Source organism: Alosa pseudoharengus, unplaced genomic scaffold, assembly GCF_046254945.1.
Source record: "Alosa pseudoharengus isolate Yale_2024_CS ecotype anadromous, Long Island Sound unplaced genomic scaffold, YU_APseudo_1.1 YU_APseudo_1.1_scf_18, whole genome shotgun sequence".
NCBI classification, from domain to species: Eukaryota; Metazoa; Chordata; class Actinopteri; order Clupeiformes; family Clupeidae; genus Alosa; species Alosa pseudoharengus.
The window spans coordinates 1,174,609-1,190,554 of NW_027468650.1; the positions used below are offsets into that span (position 1 = coordinate 1,174,609).

At 43.7% G+C, this 15,946-nt stretch overlaps 2 protein-coding genes across 2 annotated transcripts; both read left to right on the plus strand.

Moving 5' to 3' along the window:
- Positions 1-532: 532 nt before the first annotated feature.
- srprb (SRP receptor subunit beta) lies at positions 533-7,873 on the plus strand. The gene is made up of 7 exons (XM_076290036.1): positions 533-732; positions 1,070-1,164; positions 1,847-1,924; positions 2,066-2,148; positions 3,357-3,493; positions 3,720-3,774; positions 6,565-7,873. The coding sequence occupies exons 1-7, from the start codon at positions 585-587 to the stop codon at positions 6,773-6,775; spliced, it is 807 nt and encodes a 268-aa protein (XP_076146151.1). The 5' UTR covers positions 533-584; the 3' UTR covers positions 6,776-7,873.
- A 1,892-nt stretch (positions 7,874-9,765) lies between these two features.
- wdr53 (WD repeat domain 53) lies at positions 9,766-15,613 on the plus strand. Its single transcript, XM_076291194.1, has 3 exons — positions 9,766-10,482; positions 13,430-13,900; positions 13,955-15,613. The coding sequence occupies exons 1-3, from the start codon at positions 9,994-9,996 to the stop codon at positions 14,177-14,179; spliced, it is 1,185 nt and encodes a 394-aa protein (XP_076147309.1). The 5' UTR covers positions 9,766-9,993; the 3' UTR covers positions 14,180-15,613.
- Positions 15,614-15,946: the final 333 nt, after the last annotated feature.

The following is a 15,946-nucleotide window of genomic DNA, read 5'->3' on the forward strand; positions in this document are numbered from 1 at the left end:
AGATACTGACAGTATAAAATACCTAAACCTGCATAGTATACCTTTAACAGTGTGGAGGAGACACATCTGCCCCCCCCCCCCCACACACACACAGAAAGAGAGAGGGGGTGGGGGTAGCCTACAGATAACCATTTCCCACAACCCAATACAAATTACAAATGTATCTAAGTACACGTGGCCTATTGGTTATTTTTGTCAAAGGCGACAGCATCCTGTCAGCAACAATAAGGGACCATCGAGCGCTTAGGCCTATGTGAGGAGTACCACATTTGTCAAAATAAAAGATCTTAATAGTACATTATGGTCGTTATCATCATGAAACATGATCTGTAGATGCATACACTGTTTTGTTAATATCACAGGCAGTAACCCGATTACGCATGTTCTATATGTACAATATTCATGTAAGTGTTATGATTATTCAGATGTTAAACTACTTGTTTCTGATCTGGTTGTTCGTTTAAAAAAAAGTGACTTTTATATAGCCTTTTACCGGAAGCGCATTTAGTGAGTATTGCTGCCAATGCTCTGCTGTAGATTGTGCGACTGACTGTGGAGCCACCGAGCTTCTACTCATCTGAAGCATGGATGAAACGGAGACTTTAGGTTTGACGGTGGAGGATTTTTCGAGCGAACCTGAGCTCGAAACACTTATTGAAGAGCTTAAGGATCAAGACCTCACCTTTCTCATCGGAATATTTGTTTCTTTAGCCGTGGTGATCATCACTATAGGTGAGCTGTCTCTCTCAAGTTGGCTAGCCATCAACTCGGAACTAACGTTAGTCAGCATACGGCATTATATGAAGTAGCAGCTAGGCTAACGTAATTTAAAACACGTAGTTTCTTAAGTCAATCAACCTTGTCACATGAATTTATCAGGAAGTAAAGTATGTAAACAATTACTTGTTTTTGTAATTGATGAAGACAGCATTGTCTATGTAAGTTAGCTTGTCAGGCCAAACCTAACGTCAGCGTTAGTACTTGACATTAACGTTACTGCTTCATGGTCATGTTTTCTAAGTTGTTTTCTAATCCTAAACGTATGACACGAGTTCCTCTTGTGTTTTAGTGCTTCTGAAGTTCCTCTGGGGCAGCAAGACCACCAGAAACGCGGTGCTGTTGGTGGGACTCAGCGACGCTGGCAAAACGCTCCTGTTCAGTCGGGTAACGTTAAGTTGAGTCCTGTTACTCACCCAGCTTAGCACCTCTGCTAACGGTACTAGTTCAGGAAATAAGGTGCAGCAAGCTCAGCAAGTATATCATGTACTACATGACATGAACGGCCTCCTGACCCCCAGAACCAGTCTTCTACCAGAACAGTAATGGAGACTACTGATCAAGTTTAAAGGAACCATATGTAAGAAAAATATTTCAATTAATCATAAAATGGCCCTGATATGTCACTAGACATTAGGAAATCATGTACATTTCAAATACTTATATCACTGTCAACAGTAGTCCGGCCAGGATATTGAGATTTAAAAAGTGAAGTTGCAGCCCTCAACTGATGTTGATGTTGTGTTTTGTCATGTCATGTTGTGTTTTGGCCTGATGCGCCACCCTCCACCTATCTACTAATCACGAAGTCAGTAGTGTTTCGACATCAGGGTTGGCAACCTCGAGTCAGGGGGGAGGGGGAGGGGATACACCGCTCTTCAGTATTTTGAAAGTGATTGCAGTACCAGTTTTGGCCACAATCTTACATATGGTTCCTTTAATGTTACTACCTATACTGTCCCTTCAGCAAGTAAACTAGTCAGCTAACTTTAATATTTATGAAATTGCTTTCATTGGTGAATGTGTGAAGTATTGTATTAATTGTTAAGAGTTATGTCTGTGTATGCAGCTGTTACTGGGCAAATTCAAGCGCACTCAGACGTCGATAGCAGAAAGCAGCGCTATCTATAAAGCCAAGAATGATCGGGTAAGAGGCGCGATCACTGCATTACTAACCTCAACACTCCTTTAGAAGCTCTGGATGTTAACACTGTTTTAAATGTGTTACAGTGAGGTACTGAACTGTGCTGTGCTGTGTGTGCATGTGTGTGTGTGTGTGTGTGTCCAGGGCAGCAGCTGGACGCTGGTGGACCTGCCGGGCCATGAGAGTCTGCGGCCGCAGTATCTGGAGAAGTTCAAGGCCTCCGCCAGGTAACCATGACAACACATTACAGGCCTCCGCCAGGTAACCATGACAACACATTACAACACATTACATGACTCATTACAACACATTACAGGCCTCCACCAGGTAACCATGACAACACATTACAGGCCTCCGCCAGGTAACCATGACAACACATTACATGACTCATTACAACACATTACATCTCATTACGCCAGGTAACCATCACATTACAACACACTAAATTACTCATTATGCCAGGTGACCATGCCATCACATTGCAACACATAACATTACAACACATTACATGACTCATTACGCCAGCTAACCATCTCATTACATTACAACACATTACATGACTCATTACAACACATTACATGACTCATTACAACACATTACATGACTCATTACAACACATTACATGACTCATTACGCCAGCTAACCATCTCATTACATTACAACACATTACATGACTCATTACAACACATTACATGACTCATTACAACACATTACATGACTCATTACAACACATTACATGACTCATTACGCCAGCTAACCATCTCATTACATTACAACACATTACATGACTCATTACAACACATTACATGACTCATTACAACACATTACATGACTCATTACGCCAGCTAACCATCTCATTACATTACAACACATTACATGACTCATTACGCCAGCTAACCATCTCATTACAACACATTACATCTCATTACATTACAACACATTACATCTCATTACATTGCAACTAGTGGGCGGTGGTAGTGTAGTGGTTAAGGAGCTGGGCTAGCGTGCAGTAGCCTGAAAGTTGTCGGTTCAATTCCTGGCTTCCACCGTTGTGCCCTTGAGCAAGGCACTTAACCCCAAGTTGCTCCAGGGACAATGTGATCCCTTGTAATATAGCTAACATATGTAAGTCACATTGGTCAACAAGTGTCTGCTAAATGTAATGTAATGTAATGTAATGCAACTAGACCTCCAGCAGGGGGCACACTACTCAACTGTGCCTGCCGCTGGCTCACGAGAGTGTGTGTATGTGAGTGCGCGTGCTGTGCTGTGCAAAATAAACTATTGCAAAAACTAATAATATTGAAACAGAGTTCTTAATTTATGTGTCTTCAGACTGCATTGCAGTAGACCCCATAACGTTATCCTACAACTGGTTTTGATACTGTACTGTATGGATGGAAGCTACAGGACATGTGTGTGTGTGTGTGCGCAGAGCCCTGGTGTTTGTGGTGGACAGCGCCCTGTTCCAGAAGGAGGTGAGGGACGTGGCCGAGTTTCTGTACTCTCTGCTGACGGACAGCGTGGTGGCCAAGAATGCCCCCTCCCTGCTGGTGGCCTGCAACAAGCAAGGTGTGACCCCCCCCCCCCCCCCCCCCCCCCTTAACGCCAACCTGCCCCCCCTGACCATAGCCCCCCCTAGCGCTAAACTGCCCTTCCATCCCCAACCCTGCATCCCCCCCCCCCCCGTCTCCATCCCCGTATTCTAGATGTTGTTGGCGTCACTAGAGCAAGAGATTGTACATGGAAATGAGTTTTGATGCCGTACGTGTGTGTGTGTTTTCTTTCAACCCTGCAGATATAAAAATGACCAAGTCAGCCAAACTCATTCAGCAGCAACTGGAGAAGGAGTTGTGAGTATGACCTTGAGTATGACCTGTGTGTTTGAGTTCACCATAGACTTGAGTGTTTGATTTTACCATAGACTTGAGTTTTTGAGTTTACCATAGACTTGAGTGTTTGATTTTAACATAGACTTGAGTGTTTGAGTTTACCATAGACTTGAGTATGACCTGTGTGTTTGAGTTTACCATAGACTTGAGTGTTTGATTTTAACATAGACTTGAGTGTTTGAGTTTACCATAGACTTGAGTATGACCTGTGTGTTTGAGTTTACCATAGACTTGAGTGTTTGAGTTTACCATAGACTTGAGTATGACCTGTGTGTTTGAGTTTACCATAGACTTGAGTGTTTGAGTTTACCATAGACTTGAGTATGACCTGTGTGTTTGAGTTTACCATAGACTTGAGTGTTTGATTTTAACATAGACTTGAGTGTTTGAGTTTACCATAGACTTGAGTATGACCTGTGTGTTTGAGTTTACCATAGACTTGAGTGTTTGAGTTTACCATAGACTTGAGTATGACCTGTGTGTTTGAGTTTACCATAGACTTGAGTGTTTGAGTTTACCATAGACTTGAGTATGACCTGTGTGTTTGAGTTTACCATAGACTTGAGTGTTTGATTTTAACATAGACTTGAGTGTTTGAGTTTACCATAGACTTGAGTATGACCTGTGTGTTTGAGTTTACCATAGACTTGAGTGTTTGAGTTTACCATAGACTTGAGTATGACCTGTGTGTTTGAGTTTACCATAGACTTGAGTGTTTGAGTTTACCATAGACTTGAGTATGACCTGTGTGTTTGAGTTTACCATAGACTTGAGTGTTTGAGTTTACCATAGACTTGAGTATGACCTGTGTGTTTGAGTTTACCATAGACTTGAGTGTTTGAGTTTACCATAGACTTGAGTATGACCTGTGTGTTTGAGTTTACCATAGACTTGAGTGTTTGATTTTAACATAGACTTGAGTGTTTGAGTTTACCATAGACTTGAGTATGACCTGTGTGTTTGAGTTTACCATAGGGCATAAAAAAAAAAATTCTTGGGTTCCGGTTTCCGACCGACCCTGTCAATTTATGTGCGACCCAAATTTATTTTATGAGCTTGGGGAAGAAATAACACTAAATATATTAAATAAATCCACAAATAAAAGGCGAACTATAATTACATTAATTACCCCTTGCGTTATGTATAGGGATGAGCGTATTCTCTCTTTTACAAAGTAGCCTGATGCACAGCTGTTCACGAAGACGATTGTTTTCGTCACTTACCAAGGCACTCGCAATTTTGTCCAAACACCGCAACTTTTTCGCAAATTTGACCAATCATCGTAGTTTCACCGTGAAATTTCACCTACAACAACAGTCCCTCGCGCAGAATATTGAGCCAGATGGCACACTTACTTCTGCACCTTTTGCATATGACACCAAAGACTGCCCTAACGTGTTCGTTCCTCTACAGTTGACAATAAATAGAAGGCTAACGTTAATGATCTGCTTACTTGCATCTCTCAACCTGGTGTTGCTAACCTACCTAGGCTATGAAAGTAAGTTAATTAAGGCCTACTTGGTTTACTGATTTTTGAGTAGGCTATGCAACCCATTGGCAAACGTTTACCTGGATATGTCCTTTTAGCTTATGTCATGTTTGCTAGCTTGTGGGCTTAGTTTGAGTAGTGCTACCAAAATCATAGAAATTAATAAAATTGCAAGACATTTACCTCTTCTATGATCCAATAATGATTTCATTCGAGTTGTTTTTTTTAACATTTATTTTAACTAATGACATAGAAGACATTCCCAATTGCATCCACATATCGTAATGCACTATGCAAGTGATTTACACTCGTAGCCGAACACAGTGAGATGCAAGCCTTCCAATCCACTCAGAAATGTACTTAGGCTACTCTCACGTCCTTAAAGGGGCAGGCAGTCAATTAGACGTACACCACCAATGTAATGACATTAAACAGAAGTGTAGTCAAATAGTTTAAATCAATATGAAATTACTAGATACTTACTTGGCTATTAGTAATTATGCAGGCCACAGACTATGAATTATTAAAAAGATATGAACTTAATATGAATTACAAAATATATGAATGTATTGAAACATATGACATGATGCCATCTCTTTAGGTGACTGTCTTTTTTGGACAGTTCTACTATAATGCTTTGTGAATGACCTCAGTCAAAGCATTTTCACAAATAAAGTAGGCCTACTTTGATTTTCTGTAATCCTTACTGTTTACCTTTGATTATCCTTTTTAATACGCATCAAGATTATCAGTGTGATTTTGGTCTTACTAACCTTAATTGCCCTAAATTTAAACTATTTTTGCAACTTTCACTTCCTCCCGCAATTTCTCCACAAGAAACAGCTAAAATCACCGCAACTTCCATCCAGGCATTTTAGGTTGCAACAGTCTCAAAAAACCTCGCGAAATCCTGGAGGGATTGATTTTCTACCTATCCCTTACTGCCACTGGGAAAAAAAAAAAAAAAAAAATCCCTACCGACCCATGGCCTCAACAGTCAACCAACAGGAACCAAACCTTTTTTTTTTTTATGCCTAGACTTGAGTGTTTGAGTTCACCATAGACTTGAGTGTTTGAGTTCACCATAGACTTGAGTACCATTGTTACCACAGAATGGAGAGTAGGGGTCTAGATAGTTACCATAGTAACCACAGAATGAGGATTAGAGAGATGTCTGTCCCACTCCGCATGAAGAGTGATAACCTCAGAGTGCTTGTCAACTGTGACCTTAGTGACCCCTGGTTGCCCTCTGACCCTCGCAGGAACACGCTGCGTGTGACGCGCTCGGCCGCCCTCAGCTCTCAGGACGGGTCGGGGGGCGGGTCCGTGTTCCTGGGCAAGAAGGGGCGGGACTTTGAGTTCTCCCAGCTGCCCGTCAAGGTGGAGTTTGTGGAGTGCAGTGCCAGAGGAACACAAGGGGAGGAGGGAGACGCCAGCATCCACGCCCTGGAGACTTGCCTCGCCAAGCTCTGAACACACACACACCACACACACCACGCCCTGGAGACATGCCTCGCCAAGCTCTGAACACACACACACCACACACACACACTACACACACTACACACACACACCACACACACACCACACACTGGAGACATGCCTCGCCAAGCTCTGAACACACACACACCACACACACCACGCCCTGGAGACATGCCTCGCCAAGCTCTGAACACACACACACCACACACTGGAGACATGCCTCGCCAAGCTCTGAACACACACACACACACACTACACACACTACACACACACACTACACACACACTACACACACTACACACACACACACACTACACACACACACCACACACACACACTACACACACACACACTACACACACACACACACTACACACACACACACACACATACATACATACATACTCACTCACTCACACACTGGAGAAAAGCCAACCAAAACTCTGCAGAAGTGGACACATAGACACCCCCCCTAAACATCACCTAAACATACAGTCGCACAGTCTTAAAACTCCCTCCCTAGCTCCTGGTTGGTGTGTGTGTGTGTGTGTGTGTGTGTGTGTGTGTGTGTGTGTGTTGGCCAACCTCTGCTCATCATGGCATGTGTGGGATTTCTGAGTGTGTGTATCCCGTACACCGTACCGGAGGGTCCTGTCTGCAATCTCAGTCAAGTGCCTGTGTCCACGCAAGCGCAAGAGAACCTCTCTGGGAGAGACCCAGAGACTCCCAGACATCACAGCTATGGCTTCACGTCATGCTAATAGTTTGCCATTTGAGTATCAATGATTAGATTTTACACAGAGTATGACCTTATAGAGAAACGTTAAGATGCAGATAATGCTGCGTCATGTTAAGGTGCAGATAATGCTGTCATGTTAAGATGCAGATAATGCTGTGTCATGTTAGGATGCAAATAATGCTGTGTCATGTTAAGAAGCAGATAATGCTGTCTAACTTTAAATGTTTGTAGTGCTTCTTTTTTTTTCTCCACTTGTCATCAGTTTCTTTGTTGCTGTTTAAGTAAAATAATGCTTTTGTTGATCTCCAGAGTGGTTTGTTGCTGTTTAAGTAAAATAATGCTTTTGTTGATCTCCAGAGTGGTTTGTTTAAGTTGTTTAAGTGACCTTGTCAGTTCTGTGATGCAAATCTGCTTTTGGATTTGGATTCCACAAGTAGATGTTAAGTCAGAAGACAACATCTCCCTAATAGCCTAGTGGTGTTAAAGACGTCAGTGTGTGAACAGGCTGGGGAGAAGGTGTGTGTGATAAGGGAACCAGGCATGATTGGTTCCTAGGTTTTTGGTGATTTGGAAATCTGCTTCAATGAGAAGGTCTTCATACGGACCTGCAGAGCAACTCACATGTGCAAACAGCAGTCTGGGTTCACCCCGGCTTCCCTGGTGCCTTTCCTTCTCTGCCTCCTGCTTCACGTCATGTGATGTCCCTTCTCTGTCAGACAGCCCCTCATACACACACACAGTCCACGTTTACAACAGGAAGCTGACAACTCTGACGAGGATTACATTTACACAAGGAATACTTTATTAGGCTCTTCATTATAGTGGATGGAATCCACTATCTTGAAATCTCCTGGCTGCTTCTTATTATAACCTTTTTTCTTTTTTCAAGAATGAATGCGACTAACCGCTTAACATACAGACATGTTGAAATAACTGTTTTGTAGGTCTGGAGTTGGACAAGAGAGTTACCTTTTCAGATTTTCTTAAAAGTTTATACTTTTTGAGAAATAGGGGATTAAAAATGTCAAAAAGCTCATTTTCCCCCCATAGACTTGTATGGCTGTGATGTCATAATGGCCTAAAGCCAGCTGCACTCTTTAAGCTCCAGGAGAAGTTCCCGGGCTAATCAGAACACTGGCACAGGTGTCACCTGTGAATGAAACAGCTCTCAGCTTCTAATGCATACAATCTGGCACTCTCTAAAACTACAGATCCGGTTTTTCCCGTCTATCAAAATAAAAGTCACAGCCATATCTCATTCTTAGCGCATTATATCCAGAGACTTTCTAATGTGGAGACACAGCACTCATAACATACTCTATAGAAATGCATGGGGCTAGTTTGTCACGCCAATATGGCCGTTGTCTGCGCATATCCCACCCCTTCCTCGGCAAAACGCCGACATGTGAATACGTTGAGCCAATCGTGTGATGTGAATACATTGAGCCAATCATAAGTTGTGTTGTGAAGACATCGTGCCAATAATGTGTCGCCGCTGGAGCAAGATTGGTGTCGTGAAGCCTTGCGCACGCGCATTTCTGCTGAAATGGATGCCCGATGAGTGCCCAAAAAGCGTTGTCAAATGGCCGCCGAGTGGAGGGACTTGCCTAAAAGGACTTTGTTATATCTCCAGAACGGCTTGACGCATATGCTTCAAATTTGGTACAAGTGTTTGTATGGACTCAAAGATTAAGTGAGTTGATGTTGGAGGTCAAAGGTCAAGTCCATGAATACTCTGAGCGTGATATCAAAAATGCCTTGACATACATGCCTGAAATTTGGTATGAGTGTTTGTACGGACTCAAAGATGAAGTGAATTGATGTTGGAGGTCAAATGTCAATGTGAAAAACACCTTGAGTGTTATATCTCAAGAACGCTTTGACAGAAGGTTTTTTGGTACGAGGGTTTGTATGAACTCAAAGATTAAGTGATTCAATGTTTTTTTTTCAGGAATCTCCCTACCAACATTAAGCCAGCAGCTTTCCATCCACTATTGTAATTCCTCTGGCATTACATTTTCTAGTATAACTTGTGTTTTTTGCGCTGTTAAAGAAAGTTAGGGACTAAAAAATGGCATTTTTGTGGAACTGGTCATAATCAGACATCTGTTGACGGAGTTGTGTAATGTAAAGAAATAGTTGCGTGTCAGTTTATTTCCATCGGCAGGGGGCAGCATGACATCTTAGATAATAAGTGACGCCATCAGTGTGCGACTTCTTAGTGTAATGAAAACATTTAAAACACAACGAAGTCTACACGTGGGGAAGTGTCATGTGTCAGTTACTGTATGGCAGTATATAACTATGGCTTCAACAAAAGATATACAGCTTTAATTGCCTGAACAATTAAACTCTAGGTTTCGGCTAGATTTTCACTCATTCGTGTGTGATGGTAACGTTATTATTGATGAACTTTAGTCTGCGTGGCAAGAAGTAAAATACGTGTCCATTGATAGCCCACCCGGATAAGATGGCCCAGACGTGGAGCGGGGGCCACTCGGCTCCCATTTTATGCGTCCAGTCTGCTGGCGGAGCCGCGGGTCTGCTGGCGTCGGGCGCGGAGGGGGGCGAGGTGGCCGTGTGGAATCCGGAGGGGAATCCCATCGCTCAGCTACGGCTGCCCGGCGGGGACGACGTCACCTGTGCGGCCTTCTCCCCAGCGGCGCCCGGCCTCTTGTACGTATCGCACGGGGAGGCGGTGAGTGTGTTGGACCCCAGGAACCTGAAAGGGCCCGTAGAGCACCTGAGTGGAATCGGTGAAGATGAGATCAACGGGCTGTCGTTCAACGATACGGGCACCATGCTGGCTGCGGGTGACGACTCGGGCGCCGTGAGGATCGTGGAGGTGCAGAACGGGAAAGTTGTCCGCACGCTGCGCAGACACACAAACATCTGCTCATCTGTCGCCTTCCGACCGCAAAGACCGCAAAGCCTGGTGTCTGCTGGACTCGACATGCAGGTAAGGGTGTGTGTGTGCTTGGGTAATGCCTGTGTTCCATGTACTATGTACGATGTATAGTGAGTCTATGTAAAATGGTCTATGTCTTGTTGTAGCTTGTATGACATCTTTTTTATGTATGTGTCGCCGATGCTCTCTGGTTGCCCAAAGACTTACTTATTAGACTAGACTACTAGACTTGCTTACAACCATCACATCATACAACCATCACATCAGCAGACAACATACATCTCAATGCCCACAACTCCAGAGGAACTGTATTCAACTCGACTCCAAACACGCATGATTAGCACTGGTCAGAAGAATTGGCCTGCGCAGATCAGAGCACGGGTCACTCTGCTCCAGAGTCCTGCACGGGTCCATGCCCACACCTGCCAAGTTCAGCACCAGATCCGACCTATCACCCGTGTTAATATCAAAACCGTTTTGGTTAGGGCTGGGATAAATGATTATTTTTTAAACGATTAATCTAGCGATTATTTTTTCGATGCATCGATTAATCTAACGATTCATTTTTTCAGTCGATTTCGATTTCGATTCGATTATCGATTATCTCCCCATTAATTCACTAATAGCAACTTATACATCTGAATGAAAAAACATGAATTCTTTAAATTATATCTGAATGAAAAAACATGAATTCTTTAACATTGCAATATATGTTTATTGCTCTTAAGATTCCAAAATAAAAGACTATACAAGTGCAAAGTAATGCATTCTTAGTCAGAGGTAGCATTCAATAAAGTTCAGTAGTGTATGTCTAATTGAGTGCCTGTCATTTTAAGACGTTTAACACAGTTAAAAGGCTGCTGATGTGTGGATGCAATTCATAACGTAGTTAGTTCAAATAACGGTTTGTTCTTCTCCTTTGGACAAGCACTTTTGAGTCTTGGAAAACACTTTTCCATTTACATCGGGATTTTGCAAACATTCAGAGTCAATAAAATGAGCCCTGCATGAGTAACGAATACAAGCAGCTGCAGGTAAGCATGCTAAACTTGACATCCAAACAGTATTCTAACGTTAGCTTTGAGATACTGCTTGATTGCATACTGTAACTTAACTTAGTTTAGTCTCCTCAATGTACTATGTTGTGATAAGACCTTAGCAGAATTTACTTTAACTTTAATGCAGCAGTTTTGAACAAATTTGTGCAGCATGGTCACGATGCTAAGCGGATTTAATAGCAATTTAGCCCACTGTGTTCTATGCAGTGCTTCTATGTGGCAACAACAATCGTGAATATTTTGTTAAATGCACATGCAGAGGAGGAGCGTCTATGAGGAGGAGCAGCGAGCTCGTTACGAGAGAGAGCGGGCAGGGCGAGGAAAGGCTGTGTGAGTAAAAAGTGCAGCTCAATGAAATTATGGAACGTATGGAAAACACTGAAGGTGTAAAATTAAAAATATTTAGCAGCACACGTTATGCTTGATGAATCGACGCTCATATTTTGCGTCGACGTATTTTTTGCTTCGACGTCATCGATTACGTCGACGCGTTGTCCCAGCCCTAGTTTTGGTTCTCATCCGTTACCCACCAGCACAGATGCTCAATTGCACACACAGTAAACATGCTCAATAGCTCACACATTAAACATGCTCAATAGCTCACACAGTAAACAGATGCTCTGGGAGAGGGTCAGCTATGATTGGTAGCCTCTTCATCTGTAAGCGCAGGTGTTACCTTTGCCCCTAATGCGCACGTCATGGTGTTAAACTTTACTGCTATTAGATACTCCTAATGTGCACGTCATGGTGTTGAACTTTACTGCTATTAGATACTCCTAATGTGCACGTCATGGTGTTAAAGGAGAATTCCGGTGTGATTTTGACCTAAAGTGTTTTGAAACATGATACCGAGTGTGAACGTATGTCTCATAGCCCATCTCGGCTTGTCCCCTGCACTCCGAAATCTGGCGCTAGTTAGCCGATGCTACCAACAAGGCGGTCAATGGTGGTGCCTCGGCATCGGCATAGCCATGCAAATAAATCACTGTTTTACACCATTTACGAGGCTCAATGTATCTCCACACTTCATTGGTAGACTTCTGAGGGCCCTGACATTTAAAACGAGACATTGAGAACTTTGAAAAAGCACTGGTAGTTTACTTACAAGATGATTTATACAGACAGTATCTTCTCGAAGTTTAGCGTTTGCAGCCATCTTGAATTTAGTCACGATAAGTCGAGCGACGAGTAAGAATGAACAGGTATGATAAGGGATCAGATTCCAAAAATAATTCTGTGGAAATGCATGGATTACAGTTTCTTCCAGTAGCAGCAACTGGAATCCATGCATTTCCAATGAATTATTTTTGGAATCTGATCCCTTATCATACCTGTTCCTTCTTACTCGTCGCTCGACTTATCGTGACTAAATTCAAGATGGCTGCAAACGCTAAACTTCGTGAAGATACTGTCTGTATAAATCATCTTGTAAGTAAACTACCAGTGCTTTTTCAAAGTTCTCAATGTCTCGTTTTAAATGTCAGGGCCTTCGGTAGTATACCAATGAAGTGTGGAGATACATTGAGCCTCGTAAATGGTGTAAAACAGTGATTTATTTGCATGGCTAGCCCGATGCCGAAGCACCACCATTGAACAAGCTGTTGGTAGCATCGGCTAACTAGCGCCAGATTTTGGAGTGCAGGGGACAAGCCGAGATGGGCTATGAGACATACGTTCACACTCGGTATCATGTTTCAAAACACTTTAGGTCAAAATCACACCGGAATTCTCCTTTAAACTTTACTGCTATTAGATACTCCTAATGTGCACGTCATGGTGTTAAACTTTACTGCTATCAGATACTCCTTCACCTCTCCTGCAGGTCATGGTGTTAAACTTTAAGGGCTCAACATGCTTCTACGTCAACTCCACGGCGTAGCTACGAGGCCATTCCTACAGCGTCGTGACCATTTTATGGTAACTAAACGTGTGTGTTGCAGGTGCTGCTGTGGAACCTGCAGAAGACTCGGCCGCTGTGGGCAGTGGACCTGCAGGACTCCCAAGAGCAGGCGGAGCAGGCGGCTCGGCCCGGTCAGCTGTTCAACCCCCCGCTGGCCCACTGTGTGTCCGCCTCCACCTGTGGGGATCTGCTGGCCTGTGCGGCCGAGGACGGCCGTCTGCACCTGCTGCGCGTGGGCGCAGGGTCGCGTCTGGACCACCAGGGGGCGCTACAGGGCCACAGCCAGGGCGCCTCGCAGGCCCACTTCCTCCACTTCCTGCCCCACCCCTACTGGCTGCTCTCCGCCGGCAACGACGGCCTGGTGGCCCTGTGGGACGTCAGCGCTCACGCGCGCCCCCCGGAGGCCAAGGCCAGCAACAGCAGCCGACCGCCAGCCAGCCGCAGGAGAGCCAGAACCAGGCCGAAGGGCCGACGCCCACCTGCCACAGCCACGCCCCTGGGGGAGGAGCATGCAGGAGGCCCAGAGAGTGCAGCCGCGGGGGCGGGTGTGTGTGAGGGGGCCGAGGAGGGTGTGTGTGGGGAGGGTGTGTGTGAGGGGGCCGAGGAGGGGGTGTGTGGGGCGGGTGTGTGTGGGGCAGGCCCAGGGACACAGGACAGTACCGGACCCGCTCTCAGCTTCACACACACGGACAAAGTGAACTGGGTCTGCCCCGCCCTGCTCCAGGGCACGCCCAGCGTGGTAGTGGCCGATCAGAGCGCCGATCTATACGTGTACCCCCTGACCCTCTAGTGCTGCCCCCTACTGGACGATCAGAGCGCTGATCTATACGTCTACCCCCTGACCGCGCTCTAGTGTGTGTGTTTATTAGTGAAAGGTAATAAACTGTGGGCTGCAACATTCACAAAGTATTTCTAACAGAAAGAGAGGTGATGAGTCTGTGTGTGTGTGTGTGTGTTTGTGTGTGTGTGATGGTGATGACCTAATGTGTGTGTGTGTGTGTGATGGTGGCGGTGATGATGATGATGACCTGGTGTGTGTGTGTGTGATGGTGATGATGATGGTGGTGATGACCTGATGTGTGTGTGTGTGTGTGTGTGATGGTGGCGGCGGTGATGATGATGGTGATGACCTGATGTGTGTGTGTGTGTGTGTGTGTGTGTGTGTGATGGTGATGATGATGATGGTGGTGATGACCTGATGTGTGTGTGTGTGTGTGATGGTGATGACCTGATGTGTGCCCCTGATGGAGCTCACTGCACCTGAAGTGTGTGCAGCACGAGACTCACCTGAGCAGAACTACTGGGTCCTGGTCAGTGAGTCCTGATTGGCTGGGATCTTAGATCAGTGAACCCTGATTGGCTGGGATCTTAGATCAGGGAGCCCTGATTGGTTGGGATCTTAGTTTGGGGCAACATATCAACCCGTTCAATCTTATCTGACAACACTGGCTTTGAATAAAAAAAAACTGTGCCTCTGGCAGAAAGCCTTGTGTGTGTTATATTCTTTATGAAAGACTTGTGTGTGTGTGTTATATTTTTAAGAAAGCCTTGTGTGTGTGTGTTATATTTTTAGGAAAGCCTTGTGTGTGTTTTGGTCTTTATGAAAGCCGTGTGTGTGTGTGTGTGTTATATTCTTTATGAAAGCCGTGTGTGATATATTTTTTCTAATAGCCGTGTGTGTGTAGTCTTTATGTGTCTCGTGTATTTCAGTAGGTTCTTTGTTCCAGTGATGGTAATTTTGAACAGGTGTAGTATCTCACTGATGAATGATTATACACAGGTGTAGTATCACTGATAAATGATTATAAACAGGTGTAGTATCTCACTGATGAATGATTATACACAGGTGTAGTATCACTGATAAATGATTATAAACAGGTGTAGTTGTGTATCACTGATAAATGATTATAAACAGGTGTAGTATCACTGATAAATGATTATAAACAGGTGTAGTTGTGTATCACTGATAAATGATTATAAACAGGTGTAGTATCTCACTGATGAATGATTATAAACAGGTGTAGTTGTGTGTCACTGATAAATGATTATAAACAGGTGTAGTATCACTGATAAATGATTATAAACAGGTGTAGTTGTGTATCACTGATAAATGATTATAAACAGGTGTAGTTGTGTATCACTGATAAATGATTATAAACAGGTGTAGTATCTCACTGATGAATGATTATAAACAGGTGTAGTTGTGTGTCACTGATAAATGATTATAAACAGGTGTAGTTGTGTATCACTGATAAATGATTATAAACAGGTGTAGTATCTCACTGATAAATGATTATAAACAGGTGTAGTTGTGTATCACTGATAAATGATTATAAACAGGTGTAGTTGTGTATCACTGATAAATGATTATAAACAGGTGTAGTATCTCACTGATAAATGATTATAAACAGGTGTAGTTGTGTATCACTGATAAATTATTATAAACAGGTGTAGTATCACTGATGAATGATTATAAACAGGTGTAGTTGTGTGTCACTGATAAATGATTATAAACAGGTGTAGTATCTCACTGATGAATGATTATAAACAGGTGTAG

What these genes read in the sequence shown, in the direction of transcription:
- srprb (XM_076290036.1), top strand. Translation starts at nt 585, where the DNA reads ATGGATGAAACGGAGACTTTAGGTTTGACGGTGGAGGATTTTTCGAGC. An exon ending in CGTGGTGATCATCACTATAG is followed by an intron (nt 733 to 1,069) that starts GTGAGCTGTCTC and finishes CTTGTGTTTTAG; the next exon opens with TGCTTCTGAAGTTCCTCTGG. An exon ending in ATAAAGCCAAGAATGATCGG is followed by an intron (nt 1,925 to 2,065) that starts GTAAGAGGCGCG and finishes GTGTGTGTCCAG; the next exon opens with GGCAGCAGCTGGACGCTGGT.
- wdr53 (XM_076291194.1), top strand. Translation starts at nt 9,994, where the DNA reads ATGGCCCAGACGTGGAGCGGGGGCCACTCGGCTCCCATTTTATGCGTC. An exon ending in CTGCTGGACTCGACATGCAG is followed by an intron (nt 10,483 to 13,429) that starts GTAAGGGTGTGT and finishes TGTGTGTTGCAG; the next exon opens with GTGCTGCTGTGGAACCTGCA. An exon ending in CGCCCCTGGGGGAGGAGCAT is followed by an intron (nt 13,901 to 13,954) that starts GCAGGAGGCCCA and finishes GAGGGGGCCGAG; the next exon opens with GAGGGTGTGTGTGGGGAGGG.